The 17,907-nt window shown below is 41.3% G+C and overlaps 1 protein-coding gene across 5 annotated transcripts in view; it reads right to left on the bottom strand.

The window, feature by feature from the left end:
- PPP4R1 (protein phosphatase 4 regulatory subunit 1) overlaps positions 1-17,689 on the bottom strand; it is an 84,993-nt gene extending 67,304 nt beyond the window's left edge. For 2 of the 5 annotated variants that reach the window (XM_056521567.1, XM_056521569.1), the window contains exons 1-4: positions 17,456-17,689; positions 12,023-12,067; positions 1,304-1,439; positions 158-264 (exon numbers count right to left, since the gene is read on the bottom strand). In XM_056521567.1, coding sequence (XP_056377542.1) covers positions 158-264; positions 1,304-1,439; positions 12,023-12,067; positions 17,456-17,462 — 295 coding nt within the window. In that variant the 5' untranslated portion in view covers positions 17,463-17,689. The remainder of the gene's footprint in view (positions 1-157; positions 265-1,303; positions 1,440-12,022; positions 12,068-17,455) is intronic. The other 3 variants (XM_056521566.1, XM_056521568.1, XM_056521570.1) reach the window with 3 other exon arrangements.
- Positions 17,690-17,907: the final 218 nt, after the last annotated feature.

Raw genomic sequence — 17,907 nt, 5'->3', positions numbered from 1 at the left:
CTATTTAGATTTTTCTTCTGTTCATTCACTTTGCAACTGATAATAAACCATTAAAACTATTTTTTTTTAAAGTACTTTCTCCCCACCTGCCTTAAAATTTTGCACAAAAACGTATTTCAGAAGTGTGTGTTAGTTTCCATTATAAATTAGCACATACCAGAATCTTCTGAGAGTTTTGTAACCCTTTCTAACACAGCAATACAATCCTTCTCGTCATCGCTGACTTCTTTTAAAGTGTCCAGTAAACTTCTTGCAACCATTTGTCTGCATTATAATCACATAAGATTAAAAGTTGACATTTGTTCAAAAGGCAGACGAAAAAAATAGTAATATTTTACGACAAAAAAATAAATAAAACACACAAACTGGCACAAATCAAAACAGTGCACCAATGCAAGTGATCATATCAACAGACTCATAAGCTTTAAATTAAAAGCCAGTGCACAGAGAAAGGTGTTAGGATGTCTGTTTTCTTGGTACAAGAACGGAAATCAGCTGGTTGGAGTTTTTTTTCCTCCAATTTAAGCAGTTTCCCTTTCTAACATATCCAAGTTTTCTTTGGTCTTTACCAGGAGTTAACAAGATTCCTAATGTTCAAGAAAAACATTTGAAAGTCCGCTATATAAAACATTTACCACACATTTCTGCATATTTAATAGAGACAGGACAAGCTGTCCATTAGAAAGAATGTTCAATCAAGGCCAAATAGCAAGTAAAGGCCAAATGGTTTTAGATTAGCCATGAATTCTGGAAAGAAGCTCAAACTGCAAATTACGTTTCTTACCCAGTTAGTGCAATAAAAACCGACTTACTTAGCTGGAGCTATAGCCTTTAGTAGGCTAAACTTCACAGGTAGTTTTAAAGAAAACATTACAGAATTAGATTGAAAATACTGTTCAGATACCGTTCCAAAATCCACATATTAGGCTGGACTGACATCTTGTAGCAGTATATCGCTGGTGTATGTTGAAATACTGTTAAAAAGGTATGCCACATACTGGTACCTGGCGCATATCGAGTCCATCTTCTGCAGCTACAAAATCATTCAGCATGACTCAAAAGCTTATTTTGCCATGTTTTTGACAGGTTTACAACACATACCAAAGTACTGGTACAGTGTAATGTCAATGCAACCTGACATACAAATTTTGTTTCACATTTAACTTTAATTACACCCATTGCCATATGATGCATGCCATGAGTGACTTAGTTATAAATCAGAGTACATAAACATACACCACAATGAAAGTGTGAACAAAGCCTAACAAATCAATCTGAAAGCTTTTGAAGTCTACGTACATACCTGTTAAATATGTTTTCACTTGCAGCGTACTTGTCCAGTCTTCCAAGAGGTGTCAACATTTCATCTTGTGAGACAAAGTCCAAGGCTGAAGGTATAATAATCACATCAGACTCTGAGCTGTAGTCATCCACACCAACTATCAGAAACACCAGAAACATGACTTGAAAAATCAAGATACATTAAGCTACCAAAACACTGGTGCTGCACTTCTTTATGGAGAACTGACCACAGCAGTTTATATTTACAGATCAAAACCATCTGTCTCATCTCTACCTGAAAAGCAACACATTTTGATAACTTCTACTAGACTTGCTTTGGTCAAAGCTGGAATGTGTTTGCCAATTGCTCCAGTTGTGGTTATCAGATACACATTACATTGTGTAAAAAGTAAAAACCTAGAAACTGTGCTGACATCTTGATTTTATTTAACTGGCTATTCTCTTTAGCCAGTTAAAAATCAAGATGTCAGCACAGTTTCTATGTTTTTTTTAAATGTATTTATTTATTTTTTTACACAATGTAATGTGTAAAGAGTCTTTAAAGAGGTATTTAACATGCTGCCTTGTGCTGAACAATTACACAGGTAGGGGAGCAAACAGGAAATGAAGCAGCAGCTGCTGCAACCTCACTGATGTGCAACAGTCTTCTTTGAAATTAAAGGTTCTGCAACAGCTCTGGGTGGAGAACTGGGAGGAGTACTGGGAGAGGAAAGTAGACAGGGTGAGATGACTGTGGTGAAGAGCTGAGGGAAAGAAATGCATTCTGGGGATTTTAGCTCTTAACAGGTTCAACAAGGAAATACAGGACTAAGATGACAAAACATAACAGATTTTTGGTTGCTTCAATACTTTGGTAGACAGGCAAGCAATGCTACCGCAGCATTTTCATTATTTTTTTACCTGATGAGTACCCCTTTACCACCTTAACAAAGAGTGTACATATACACCCTGTGCAGGTTCGGTATATGAAGCATCAACAGGAACTCCCTGCTAATGACCGTTAAAGGTGTACTCCAGTGGAAAAGAAGTGTTTCAAAATTGACTGGTGCCAGAAAGGGATAGAGATTTGTAAATTACTTATATTTAAATATCTTAACCCATCTAGTTCTTCTCAGCTGCTGTATACTACAGAGGAATTTGTGTAATTCTTACCTGTCTGACCACAGTGCTCTCTGCTGACACCTCTGTCTATGTCAGGAACTGTCCAGAGTAGAAGCAAATCCCCATAGCAAACCTGCTCTGGACAGTTCCTGACAGGGACAGATGTGTCAGCAGAGAGCACTGTGGTCATACTGGAAAGAAATGCACACCTTTCTTTGAAGTATACAGCAGTGGATAAGTACTGGAAGTATTATCAATTTTTTAAATTGAAGTAATTTACAAATCTGTATAACTTTCTGGCACCATAGGATTTTAAAACAATTGTTTTCCAATTGAGCACCCCTTTAACCTTGGACATCAGCTTGATAGCTGATGTCAGTCTAAGCAGGGAGTTCCTGTTGCTGCTTTTATACTGAACCTATTAAACTTTCTGGCACCAGGTGATTTGAAAACTTTTCCTCCCAATTGGTATACCCCTTTTCGATGTTACGGCCAAACATGGTTGCATCATCTAAAGTGTGAAAATGACTGGCACTCATCAGCTTAGCATTAGTATTTGGGCCTATTCACATGGAATTCCAAGAGGAATCCAGCAGAAAATTTCTGAACAGAAATTCCATTGTAGCAGCCTCCCGTTTTCAAATTGGATTCTGCTGCACCATGCATATGGCAGGATTTTCGCAGCAGAAACACTTGACATGTAAAGTCAAACTCTAAACAGGTTTATTCTTTGAGAAGAAAACCCTCATAAACGCAATGCCATCTATAGAGACGGTGCATTTCCAGTTAGTCCTAGCATCCGCTTGTTCTGCCAGTGCCTGCTGCCCACGGAGTGCGTTGTACAATATGTTCAGCGAGTCCTATTTGCATCTGTCAGGTTTTCAATGATTTTCAGGAATTAAGCAAAGGTGGTAAAAAAAAAAAAAAAAAGTTTTTTTTTTTTTTTACTGCTTAACTTCCATCATTTGAAAGAATCCATGAACAGAGCTCCAAACACAAATGTGCACAAGGCCTTATCAAATGTATGATTAAAAAATAAAAATAATATTTAAATAAAAATGATTAAATAGAATGAATAAATAAAAAGTTTAAATATATGAATAACCTCCTTCCCTAATAAAAAACCCAACCTCACCCCTCCCATTATAACAAATGCTAGCGAAAAAAAAATGACAAATTGGATTCAGATATGGGCAGTTTTAAGCATAAAGGAGAACTATTGTGCACAAAAAATGTATCCTCTATCTAAAGGACAGGGGATACGTTTTAGATTGCAGGAGGTTCAAACCCATGGGACCCCCATACCTACTGGGACACTAACCATTCCTGCAGCAGCATCAGGCTTGTCCCGAGTCATGGACAAGGCTGCATGAGCAGACACCCCAATCACCTCCCATCACCCCAAACACGACCCCTTCCTCTGAGATGATTTCTAACACTGTGCGCTAATAAATAAAAAAAAAAAAAAAAGGGGCATTTCTATAATAAATATAGGTAACAGAGGCATAAAATTTGATGTACATAGTCAGGATTTGGTACGGAGTCTAAATTTTTTTTTGGTAGGATCTTACAGGTATGCTTTAAGGGCTTACACAGTTCAAAAGGTCTACTAGGAGTATGGGCAATTTGGGGATTGAGTCCAATTAGCTAAAATGGCGGCAAAGGGTCCTCTTATGTGCCTCTAGATCGATGCTCCAATGATGCTGCTCAGCTCAACAAAGCTGCATCAGTGGAGCATAAATCACACTGTATAATGCTATGCAATAGGCATAGCATTGTACAGTAATTGCAATCAAATGATTGGTCCCCTACAGGAACAATTTTTTTTTTTTTTTTTTTTTTAAATATGTAGAAGCCCATCCCCTAATAAAAATCAAAAGCATCCTTTCCCATTTTACAAAAAACAACCCCCACCACGCATATTTGGTATTGCAGTTTACTGAACGGTCTGAACTATCAACATATATGATACTGCATGGTGAATGATAGATGCCATGTGATTGATAGGGGCAAAGAAATTAGACCTCACACAGCCCTGTATACAGGAAAAAATAAAAGGTTATAGTGGTCAGACAATTTTAACCCTTTAAGGACCAGACCAATTTTATTTTTGCATTTTCGTTTTTTCCTCCTCGCCTTCTAAAAATCATAACTCTCTTATATTTCCATCCATAGACCCATATGAGGGCTTGTTTTTTGCGTCACCAAGTGTACTTTGTAATTACATCACTTATTTTACCATAAAATGTACGGCGCAACCAAACAAATTATGTGGGAAAATTGAAAAGAAAAATCACAATTTAACAAATTTTGGAAGGTTTTGTTCTCACGCTGTATACTTTCTGGTAAAAAGGACATGTTTTCTTTATTCTGTGGGTCAATACGATTAAAATGATACCCATGTTATATGCTTTTCTATAATTGTACCGCTTAAAAAAAAAAATCTCAAACCATTTTAACAAAATTAGTATGTTTGAAATTTCCCTATTTTGACCACCTATAACTTTCCCATTTTTCAGTATATGGGGCGATATGAGGGCTAATTTTTTTTGCGCCATGATCTGTAGTTTTTATCAGTACCCCTTTTGCTTAGGTTTTTTTTTGGAATAAAATGTGACAAAAAAGCAGCAGTTTTTGACTTTTTTATTTGTTTACGCCGCTCACCGTACGAGATAACTAACAATATATTTTAATAGGTCAGTCTTTTACGCACGCGGCGATACCAAATGTGTATTATTTTTTTTACGCTTTTTTGGGGTTAAAATGGGAAAAAACGGACGTTTAACTTTTTTATTGGAGGAGGGGATTTTTCTAATTTTCATTTTACTTTATTTTTTTTGTAGACACTTATCAGTTGATTGCCAATACTGTGCCGTGCTATGTATAGGACATAGCACTGATCAGTATTATCGGTCATCTTCTGCTCTGGTCTGCTCGATCTCAGACCAGAGCAGAAAACCCCGGGAGATGGCCAGAGCCAGGTGAGGGGACCTCCGGCCGCCATGCTGGATGATTGGATCCCGGCGGCAGCACTGCGGGCGATCCGATCATCCATTCAAAGTACCGCACTGCCGCAGATGCCGTGATCTGTATTGATGATGGCATCTGTGGGGTTAATGGCGGACATCCGCGTGATTGCGGATGTCCGCCATTACCGGCGGGTCCCTGGCTGATGATAGCAGCCGGGACCTGCCGGGCATGACGCAAGCACCGCTATGGTGCACGTGATCATGGCGGCGTGTAAATGTAAGTCATGGTGCGCTAAGTACCACGTCACCATGACGTACATTTACGTCCATTGTCGTTAAGGGGTTAAGCATACTGATTAACCCCTTCCTGCTATGGGACGTATACATACGTCCCAGCAATCTCCTGAACTGACGCGGGCAGTGCAGGAGATCGGCGACGGGACCTGGCTGTCAATCAAAGCCGGAGTCCCGCCGCAGCTGCCGGAGCATTAAAGGGGTATTCCGGTGCTTAGACATTTTATCCCCTATCCAAAGGATAGGTGATAAGATGCCTGATCGCGGGGGTCCTGCCGCAGCACCCCAGTTAAAATAAGTCCCCGGAGCATGTTTGCTCTGGGTCTGATTACCAGCGACCACAGGGCAGGTGGCGTATGACGTCACGCTCCGCCCCTCAATGCAAGCCTATGGGAGAGGACGTGACAGCTGTAATCCAGGCTTGAACAATCAATGGCCGATAACACTGATCATTGCCATGTTAATGTATGGCAATGATCTGTGTAGCAGATCAATTTGTGCAGTGCTATAGCCACTAGAGGGGGCTATAACCATGCAAAAAAAAAAAAAAAAGTGTGGAATTTTTTTTTTATTAAAATCAATCATTTAACCCCTTCCCTAATAAAAGGCTCACCCCCCCCCCCCCCCTTTCCAATAAAAAAAATTTAAATTAAAATATGTGGTATCACCGTGTACGGAAACATCCGAACTATAAAAATATATAGGTAATTAAACTGCATGGTCAATGGCGTATGCGCCAAAAAAATTCAAAATAGTGTATTTTTGGTCACTTTTTATACAATGAAAAAATGAATATTAAAGGGATCAGAAAGTCTGATCAATACAAAAATGGTGCGACTAAAAACATCAGATCATGGCGCAAAAAATTAACCCTCATACCGCCGTGTACATGGAAAAATTACAAAAAAAAGGTATTGGGGTCAAAAAAGGACAATTTTAAACGTATTCATTTTCGTGCATGCATTTATGATTTTTTCCAGAAGTACGACAAAATCAAAACCTATAAGTAGGGCATTGTTTTAATTGTATGGACCTACAGAATAAAAGGTGTTCTTTCTTCCAAAAAATGCACTGCATAGAAACGGAAGCCCCCAAAATGACAAAATGGCATTCTTATAAATTTTGTCGCAGAATGATTTTTTTTCCCCGTTTCGCCGTGGATTTTTTTGTAAAATGTCTAATGTCACTGCAAAGTAGAATTGGTGGCGCAAAAAAAAATAAAAAGCCATAATATGGATTTTTTTTAGGTGCAAAATTGAAAGGGTTATGATTTCTAAAAAGGTAAGGAGGAAAAAAACGAAAGTGCAAAAACGGAAAAACCTTGAGTCCTTAAGGGGTTAAGTAGTACAAAAATAGAAAAACTATAACTATACAATTAAATCACATTGACCTACGGAATAAAAACAACATGTGATTTTTACCATAAAGTGAACTGTGTAAAAACGAAACCCTCCAAAAGTAGCAAAATTGCAATTTTCTTTTTCATTTTTTTGACATACATTTTATGGTAAAGTAATGGTAAGTTATGGCTCCAGAGGGGGGGAACCCACAATGAAAACTGCCTGTGTCCTCAAGGCAAAAATGGTCTGTGTCCTTAACGGGTTTAAAAAATATAAGTTTAGCAGACTCAGGCCACAGCAGAAGTGGTTAAGAAACAAACCTCAGGCAAAATTTGCATGATTGGCCAAGGGCCCTCATGTAAAGTAATGAATAATTGCAGATCTTGCAGTCTTAATTACAGAATTCCACTTATAAACACCATAAAAGTGGTGGTAAATAAACTATGTAGTTTTCAACCCACATATTCCTGAAAAATGAATGTATACAAAGCAGCTAGGAAGATAAAAGGACATAAAATATAAATAATTCAATTGATTCCAGTTTTTAGCTGCCTTCAGAAGACATTTTGTCGCATATAAGAGTGCAAACAACAGTCTAAAAAGCATAAGCACTGTAACTCAAAGGGTTTCACAAAAACAAATCACTGTCCATACAAGCTGTCAGTGCATATGGACATATTAGAGGACCCCAACTACGAGCAAAGAGGTGACTTTTGCCTCTATAAAGTAAAAAAGTAAATGTAATCCCTCTGGTCCCTGTAGGGAAAATGTAAACACAAATTCCCTGGCAAATATCAGCTGTTTGCCATGAGCTTCAGTGATTTCAATCTGAAAAGGGTTGTCTTTGCAAGACAATGGGTGATATTTATCAAAATCAGTGGAGAGGAAAAGTTGACCACTTGCTTATAGTAACCAGATTGCTTCCCCCCCCCCCCCCATATCTTCAACAAGGCCCCTGAAAAATTAAAGAAGCGATCTGATTGGTTCTGTGCAACTGGTAAACTTTTCCTCAGCACAGGTTTTGATAAATCTCCCCCAATGTGTTTTAAGTGCATCTGTCACCTCTGCTGGAGGTACGAAGGTGCAGGGACCATCTGTTAGGGCATAAGGACTTTTATGGTTAGTGAACTTATATTGAGGCTGTCGGGTATTTCCAAATGGTCGGAAGGAGCGGCCGACTCCTTCACTTCACATGGAGCCTGTTCGACAATCATGCGGGACCAGCACGATTGATGTACAGGGCTCCATGCTAAGAGGGAAGGAGGTGTGTTACTGTGAGTTGGCCAGTCCCTCCGACTGTTTGATGGAAATACCTGACAGCCTCGATAAAGGTTCACAAACCATGGTCAAAGGAAGTAAAAGTATTGTCTCTTACATCTCCTTATAAAGGATGGTCCCTGCACCTCCGTACCCAAGACAGCAGAAGGGCACAAAATATACAATTTTGTTTTCCTAAAATTCAGTATGCATACAGAACTATTGTTAGAGAAGGGAAGGTTGCATTAGACATTTCAGAATGACAAAAGAAATAAATAAGGAAGGAAGTTCTTATTGCTGCTGTCAGGTCTGAAAATGCTCATTACGTGCATCACTATGCAGCAAACACTGGTGGATCTACACAGAAGCTTGAAGATCTGCCACTATTACCTTTTGAAAACAGTGTTGGTTGCCACATAACCGCATTAACAGGGAGGACTGACATGTACCTTTTTCTCTTAAAGTGTACCACCTGTGCTTTTTTTTGACAAATGACAATAGTAATTTTTCTCAGCAACAGACACACTTCAAAAAGGTAATGCTAAGATTTAGATTTTTTTTTTTTTTTTATTGATACAAAAGGAGGTATGCATTAACTCAGTCATGCACCAATTGGGATATATGTGGAGGCAGAAATTAAAATCTGTTACACTTCTGGGGGCAGCACATTAATAGCCCGCTTGAAACCTCTCAACGTGGCTACTACAGAGTCCACCGGCTGCTGGCCCATGTAGTCCTCAAAAACTTATATAGGAAAAACCAGCAGGAAGAAGATTGCTGCCGCAGAGAAGAAAAAGTGTATATCAGATGAACACAAAGCTGACATGAGCAGTGCCCGCTCGGCAGGGATAGCTGATGTCAGCTGTGTGTGCGTCCACTATCCCAGCTCCTGCAGTGCAGCCAGGCAGAGCGAGATATTCCTGTGAGGGTGAACACTGTCTGTCTGGGTCACAAGCCACATCATGTGCAGGCCTGCTTTAAAAAAAAAAAGGCACATGGCCAGCAGTCCCATAAACTTGCAGCAATTCCATATACCACTTTATCTGAGCAGAACTGTACTGAAAGAACTCATACCTTGGAGCCACCCGCCTTATTTAAATTAGATGTATCCCTTACCTACACTATGGAACTAATTTGGCCTCTTGCTTTGCAAGCCATTCAACAAAGATTCAGTCGGAAGAATAACTTTATATGAAGGGAAAATAAAAAATGGTAATATGACTACAGCAGTTAGAGTACTCCAGGATGTGAAAACCTATCTCCTATCGTATGGGGCCCTGACAAATAGCACGAGATGACCACCGAACGAAGGGGTGGCCGACATGCTCCCCCTCAATGCAGTGCTATGGCAGAGCCGGAGGTTGCAAATTGCATTGCTCCAGCTCTCCCATAGAGTTGTATTAAGGGGGCTTGTGAGACGTAGTTTTGTGTGGTGGTTGACATGCCCCCTTCCTGAAGGCTGCCGGGGCCCTAGTGCGGAACATCTCGGGGGGGTGATCTGACACTTATCCCCTATCCTAAGAATAGGGGATAAGTTTATATACCACAATACTCCTTTAACCTTTTTTTCTTTAACTAGTTAATTCTTTATTAAAAAGTTAACGCAAAGATAAAAGTAGAAGTAGATATTTCCATTTGTGAACAAAGTGACTTCTGAAGAATGGGTCTAAGGTCATAAGGGATGGCTTCACATGAGCATTTCTGTACTCCTAATACTGAAAAAAATCAGTGCATTCAGAAAATGTTCAGACTCTTCCACATTTTGTTATGTTGCCACCTGGTGATAAAACTAAAATCAACAATTTTTCACTATCATTTTGCACTTATACCCCATAATGATAAGTTATGCTTATTTTAAGCAAAAACTAAAATATTGCATTGACATAAGTATTTAGACCCTTTACTCAGTACTTAGTTAAAGTGTTGCTGGCAGCCATTGCAGCCTCCAGTCTCCATGGGTATGATGCCACAAAGTTTGCACGCCTGGATTTGGTGATTTTCTGTCACATTTCTGCAGATCCTCTCAAGCCATGTCAAATCGGAGGGGGGCTGTCATTTGACAACAATTTTCAGGTCTCTCCAGAGATGTTCGGTAAAGTTCCAGTCAGGGCTCTGTCTGGGCTACTTAGGGACATTCACAGAGTAGTCAGGTTGGAAGATGAACCTTTGGTCCAGAGCACTCTAGTTAAGGGTTTCATTAAGAATATTTTTGTGCTTGTGCTTCATTCAGCTTAACCAACCCCTAAAAACAACCCCCTCCCCCACCAGCATGATGCTGCAACCACTATACTTCAGGAATCATGCTTATAATTGAGACTAAAAACTTCAGTCTTGGTTTCATCAGAAGAGAGAATCTTGTTTCTCATGATCAATCATTTAGGTGCTTTCTTGCAGACTCCACACAGTTCAACAGTCTTTTATTGAGAGGCTTCTTTATGGCCATAAAGCCGGGATTGGTAGAATGCTGCAGTGATTGCTGATCTTCTAGAAGTTTCTCCCCTCAACACATGTGGGAATATCATTGGTTTTACCTTTTTCGGTGTTTGCACAACAGATATAGTAAATATTTTGCACAGGTGACTTAACAGCATCTTTTTGTAAATGGTTGCATAATCTCACGCCAGCCAGGAACACACTGAAAATCGTATCTCAGTCTAAGCTACATTGATAGTTATAAAGCACATCTTTGATAAATGTAAGAGAAGTAAACAGGATGTACACATAGGCAAAAAGGAGTATAAAGATCCCGACTTATGCTGGGTTCACACTACGTTTTCTCCCATACGGGAGCGCATACGGCAGGGGGGAGCTAAAAGCTCGCACTCCCGTATGTCACCGTATGCGCTCTCGTATGTCATTCATTTCAATGAGCCGACCGGAGTGAAAAGTTCGGTCGGCTCATTTTTGCGCCGTATGCGCTTTTACAACCGGACCTAAAACTGTGGTCAACCACACCCCTGCCGTATGCGCTCCCGTATGGGAGAAAACATAGTGTGAACCCAGCCTTACACAGAAAATGACAAATTCCCCTTATGATCTTTGACACTCGGCCAGAGTGACCATTGGTCCTTCTCTGATTACTAAGGTTGGTGGGGATGTCATCTCTATGAAGAGTTCTGTCTGTTCCAAATGTCTTCCATTTAAGAACTATAGGGGCCTCTGTGCTCTTGGGAACTTTCAGTGGAGCAGAATTTTTCCTCCTTTTCCAAATCTGGGCCTCCACACAATCCCATCTCTGAGCTCTACAGGTAATTCTTTCCACCTCATGGCTCGGCTTTTGCATTGTCAGTTGTGAGACTTTAGATTTAGACAGGGCTGTCTTTCCATATCATGTCCAATCAAATGAATTCACCACTCCAGTCAAAGGTGTAGAAACATCTCAGAAATGATCAGGAGACATGAGAGGCCCAGAGATCCATTTCAAGCGACATAGCAAAGGGTCTAAATATGTAAGTCCACACAAAATTTTAGGTTGTCATTTTAAATAAATTTGCAATCATTTCTATCATTCTGTTTTTACATTCTCATCATGGGTCCTAACTGCAGGATGATTGGGAAAAATACATTTCTTTATATTTTGGCACAACGTAGCAAAAAGCACATAACACGTGTCAAAAAGTGACAACAGAGCGGGTCTAAAACCATCAATTCACTGTATGTCTGCTCACATGCAGTATGAACAGAGCCTTACCTGTATTGGGTATTTATTCACATGAATAGGAAACGTTAAAATAAACCATACATGAAAATGAAACTTACATCCATCTATTTCTTCCTGCACATCATCCTGCAGCAGCGACAAATCTACAAGAAATACAAACATTTACTGTAATAGACTCATGATAGTAACCATTTCAGAAACAATGTAAAAAACACAAACTGAATGGCAAACATCTAAATGGACAATAGTCTGCAATGAGATTCTACCATCTAGTAATACAAAACTATTAACAAGAATGAAAACAAAAAGGAGAACATGTTTGCAGTATTACTCCTGATAGGACTTGACTGGTGTGGAATGACGACTATGGATTTGTTTATACAGTAAGATGTATCATCTCTCTCCACTATGACTGTTCTTGTAATCTAGGAAATCCGATGACAACTATGCAAAACAAGTCTACAATACAGTTTTAGTAATGGGTTTGTCTAGTTTGTAAAAGCCCCTTTTGTATAAAAAGGAAGCATTCCTAAAATGAGCAGGGATGGTCCCTAAAAGGGGTATTTCGGTGGAATTATATATTTTTTATTTAAGTCAACTGGTGCCAGAAAGTTAAACAGATTTGTAAATGACTTCTATGAAAAATTCTTGACCCTTCCAGTACTTTTTAGCAGATGTATACTACAGAGGAAATTCTTTTCTTTTTTAATTTTTTGGTCTTGTCCACAGTCTGCTGACACCTGATGCCCGTATCAGGAACTGTCCAGAGCAGGAGAAAATCCCCATAGCAAACCTATGCTGCTCTGGACAGTTCCTGATACGGGCATCAGGTGTGAGCAGAGAGCACTGTGGACAACACAAAAAAAAAAAGAAATTCAAAAAGAAAATAATTTCCTCTGTAGCATACAGCTGCTAAAAAGTACTGGAAGGGTAAAGATTTTTAATAGAAGTCATTTACAAATCTGTTTAAACTTTCTGGCACCAGTTGATTTAAAAAAAAATAAAAAAAAATAATGAATACCCCTTTAACCCCTTAAGGACTCAGCCCATTTTGGCCTTAAGGACTCAGACAATTTAATTTTTACGTTTTCATTTTTTCCTCCTCGCCTTCTAAAAATCATAACTCTTATATTTTCATCCACAGACTAGTACGAGGGCTTGTTTTTTGCGCGACCAGTTGTCCTTTGTAATGACATCACTCATATCATAAAATGTATGGCGCAACCAAAAAACTATTTTTGTGGGGAAATTAAAACGAAAAACGCAATTTTGCTAATTTTGGAAGGTTTTGTTTTCACGCCGTACAATTTATGGTAAAAATGACGTGTGTTCTTTATTCTGAGGGTCAATACGATTAAAATTATACCCATTATTATATACTTTTATATTATTGTTGCGCTTAAAAAAAATCACAAACTTTTTAACCAAATTAGTACGTTTATAATCCCTTTATTTTGATGACCTCTAACTTTTTTATTTTTCCGTATAAGTGGCGGTATGGGGGCTCATTTTTTGCGCCATGATCTGTACTTTTTTTTATACCACATTTGCATATAAAAAACTTTTAATACATTTTTTATAATTTTTTTAATAAAATGTATTAAAAAAGTAGGAATTGTGGACTTTTTTTTTTCGTTCACGCCGTTCACCGTACGGGATCATTAACATTTTATTTTAATAGTTCGGACATTTACGCACACGGCGATACCAAATATGTCTATAAAAAATGTTTTTTACGCTTTTTGGGGGTAAAATAGGAAAAAACAGACGTTTTACTTTTTTATTGGGGGAGGGGATTTTTCACTTTTTTTTTACTTTTACATTTTTTTTTTACACTTGAATAGTCCCCATAGGGGACTATTCATAGCAATACCATGATTGCTAATACTGATCTGTTCTATGTATAGGACATAGAACAGATCAGTATTATCGGTCATCTCCTGCTCTGGTCTGCTCGATCACAGACCAGAGCAGGAGACGCCGGGAGCCGGACGGAGGAAGGAGAGGGGACCTCCGTGCGGCGTTCTGAATGATCGGATCCCCGCAGCAGCGCTGCGGGCGATCCGATCGTTCATTTAAATCGCGAACTGCCGCAGATGCCGGGATCTGTATTGATCCCGGAACCTGAGGGGTTAATGGCAGACACCCGCGAGATCGCAGGCGTCGGCCATTGCCGGCGGGTCCCTGGCTGCGATCAGCAACAGGGGTTAGCTGCGCATGACACGGGCATCGCTCCGATGCCCGCGGTTATGCACAGGACGTAAATGTACGTCCTGGTGCGTTAAGTACCACCTCACCAGGACGTACATTTACGTCCTGCGTCCTTAAGGGGTTAAGAGCCACTCTTCATAACCAGTCTAATAAAAGGCAGCCAACCCGCCCCCTCCCTTAACACTATCAATTCACAATACCCCAAGAGACCTGTTGTCTAAACCAATCTTTTGTGATGCACATACAGTGGGGATCAAAAGTTTGGGCACCCCAGGTAAACATTTGATGCCTTTTTTTTGTTTTCTGTTATTTTGAAAGTGTAAATGATGGAAATAAAATCTAACTTTTGTTGACATATTATAAGAATGTCTAATCTGTAATTTGATGCCTTTTGGAGATTTTTCCATCTTTCCTTGGCTTCTTTATGCACATTAATACAATTTTTTACCTGGGGTGCCCAAACTTTTGATCCCCACTGTACATGACTGGCACAAAATATTTGTTGGTCAATGTTAAGTAATAAAATGTATATAACCTGTTTGAGACCAAAGCATTTCTCTTAGTTGAATTATTTTTAAGGGGATATTCCCACATACCGTATCTTGCACATATTTGATGCTGTAGACTTGAAGCGGTGTTTGGTCATTTAGGTTATTTTGAAGTCACAAAATTCAAAATAGCATAAATATATTGCCTAAAATATAAGCAGGATACTTGATGTGTGAATAGCCCCTAGAAGATCTTTATGGATCCCACATACTAGGTTTACCATACATTTTTGCTAGATACAGAACACAAAACACAACCGTGCATCCAAAAAGCAACAGACGTCTGAAAGAAAAGAACTGAATGCCAACTGATGGCACAGTCAGGCACAATACGAGGTATTCAAACGCCAACAAATAAAGGCCATGCATTGTGTAATGAAAAGTAGGTAGATCCGTCCACGCATGTCAGTGTTCAGCTGATCCCACATACACTACTTGTGTACCCTAAATGGGGAGAGGGAGGTAAGCCATGGGCAGATACCTCAGGCTGCAGCTAGAGATGAGCGAACTTACAGTAAATTCTATTCATCACAAACTTCTCGACTTGGCAGTTGATGACTTATCCTGCATAAATTAGTTCAGCTTTCAGGTGCTCCCCTGGGCTGGAAAAGGTGGATACAGTCCTAGGAGAATCTTTCCTAGGACTGTATCCACCTTTTCCAGCCCATCGGAGCACCTAAAAAGCTGAACTAATTTATGCAGGCTAAAGTCATCAATTGCTGAGCCGAGAAGTCTGTGACGAATTGAATTTACTGTAAGTTTGCAAGAATGGTCAGGCCTAGTGATCTACATATACCTGACATCTGCCTTCAGAAGGGCACCATACACAATAGATGGCTGGTCTGGTGTGATCTAGATCAGATATCTGATTGCAGTCAGTAAATAGGAAAGGAATATAATATTTAAGAGAAACCGGAATGGTCATAATAGTATGTAGGCAGTTCTCATGCAGTGTATAGAGCAGTGTTTCCCAACCAGGGTGCCTCCAGCTGTTGCAAAACTACAACTCCCAGCATGCCCGGACAGCCGAGTTGTAGTTTTGCACCAGCTGGAGGCACCCTGGTTGGGAAACGCTGGTATAGAGTTATCAGAAACAGATCAGTCATTAGAATGTGATCCAGTTGAACATTCTCCCCAAAACTAAAACAAATACACAAATCCTCCAGTCAGCCATCTATTATTCTGCGAAAGTGAAGACAATTTACAAGGCCGCCATGACAGTCTACAGAGGTGGCTCACCCAGCTCCCCATTATGATGTGCCTAGATGTGCAGCATTAGATTGGGGAAGTATTGCCACATAGTTACAATACCTGTAGGGATAGGGGGACATCTGTCCACACATCCCAGAACCCACCCCCTATGGCACCATTTCTCAACAGAAACACTGCCACATGGGGACCCAAGGAGCGCTTACATTGGATTTCTCTGAGTCAATCGTGACGAGATAAGCGTCACCGGTAAAGTTCTGGCAACAGCTTATCTCCTATTAGAACAAACAGCTAGACTTATCCTGACATGCCTGTCTGGCAGCCTGAGCGCTTGTTGGGAGTCTCCCAATTCTGGACAGGAGCTGAAGAGGAAATGCTCCTCCTCACCACACATGGGGGGAGATTTATCAAAACCTGTGTAGAGAAAAAGTTGCTGAGTTGCCCATAGCAACCACATTGCTTTTATTTCTGAAAAAGCCTCTGAAAAATTAAAGAATCGATCTGATTGGTTGCTATGGGCAACTTTTTGATAAATCTCTCCCTTGGTACATAAACTTGTGACACAGGCATGCCCCCAATCCCCTATGGCCCCCACTTCATGCCCCCCCAAATCCCCTATGGCCCCCACTTCATGCCCCCCCAAATCCCCTATGGCCCCCACTTCATGCCCCCCCAAATCCCCTATGGCCCCCACTTCATGCCCCCCCAAATCCCCTATGGCCCCCACTTCATGCCCCCAATAACCCCCACTGCATGCCCCCAAACCACTATGGTCCCCATTTCAGGCCCCCAATCCACTATGGTCCCCATTTCATGCCCCAATCCATTTTGGTCCCCATTTCATGCCCCCCAATCCATTGTGGTCCCCATTTCATGCCCCCAATCCACTATGGTCCCCATTTCAGGCCCCCAATCCACTATGGTCCCCACTTCAGGCCCCCAATCCACTATGGTCCCCACTTCATGCCCCCAATCCACTATGGTCCCCACTTCATGCCCCCAATCCACTATGGTCCCCACTTCAGGCCCCCAATCCACTATGGTCCCCACTTCATGCCCCCAATCCACTATGGTCCCCACTTCATGCCCCCAATCCACTATGGTCCCCACTTCATGCCCCCAATCCACTATGGTCCCCACTTCATGCCCCCCAATCCACTATGGTCCCCACTTCATGCCCCCCAATCCACTATGGTCCCCATTTCAGGCCCCCAATCCACTATGGTCCCCACTTCATGCCCCCAATCCACTATGGCCCCAACTTCATGCCCCCAATCCACTATGGCCCCAACTCCATGCCCCCAATCCACTATAGCCCCCAATAACCCCCACTTCATGCCCCCAATCCACTATAGCCCCCAATAACCCCCACTTCATGCCCCCAATCCACTATAGCCCCTCACTACATGTCCTCCACCTACTGCAGCCACCGTGGACTATACAACAGTCACAAAGTGTCGGAGGAGTCCTCTCAGTAACTCTCAGCCACGCTTCGCACCCGGACAGTCTCGTCCAGCACATGACACACACTTTATGACACGCACACGGCGCCGTGCCTCTCACCCGCCATCTTGTGCCCCAGGCTGCGTCGCTACATGGAGTCTGCGGTTGAACAGTCTCCGCCTGACAGCCGGGTATGTGCAGCGCCCGTACCGGGGAGTGTGTGCTCGATGATGGGGGGAGGGGTGTCCGCACTACAGTCCGGCTCTCTGGCGGCTCCCCGGATCACAAACACATCACCCAGCTCCTCCAGACACCGGGCGCCGCCTCTTCCTGTCAGCGCACGGCGAGCACCTCCCCTTCCTTTGCTCCCGCCTCATCACACAGCACACACCTCAGAACCATCCGCCACTTCAGCCGCTCATGGTGTATCTCCGCCGCTTCCACAGTCACAGGTCTTGTGGGCAATGCATTGGTGGGGCTCCGCTCTACTCGTGAGGGAAAGAAAGGAGCTGAACTGTGAAGAATGGTTTATGTCTTCTCCCAACAGGAGTGCCAGATATATATATATATAT

The sequence above is a fragment of the Hyla sarda genome, chromosome 5 (genome assembly GCF_029499605.1).
Source record: "Hyla sarda isolate aHylSar1 chromosome 5, aHylSar1.hap1, whole genome shotgun sequence".
Taxonomy (NCBI): Eukaryota; Metazoa; Chordata; class Amphibia; order Anura; family Hylidae; genus Hyla; species Hyla sarda.
The sequence above is the reverse complement of the archived record's forward strand: the minus strand, read 5'-3'. Positions and strand labels throughout refer to the sequence as shown.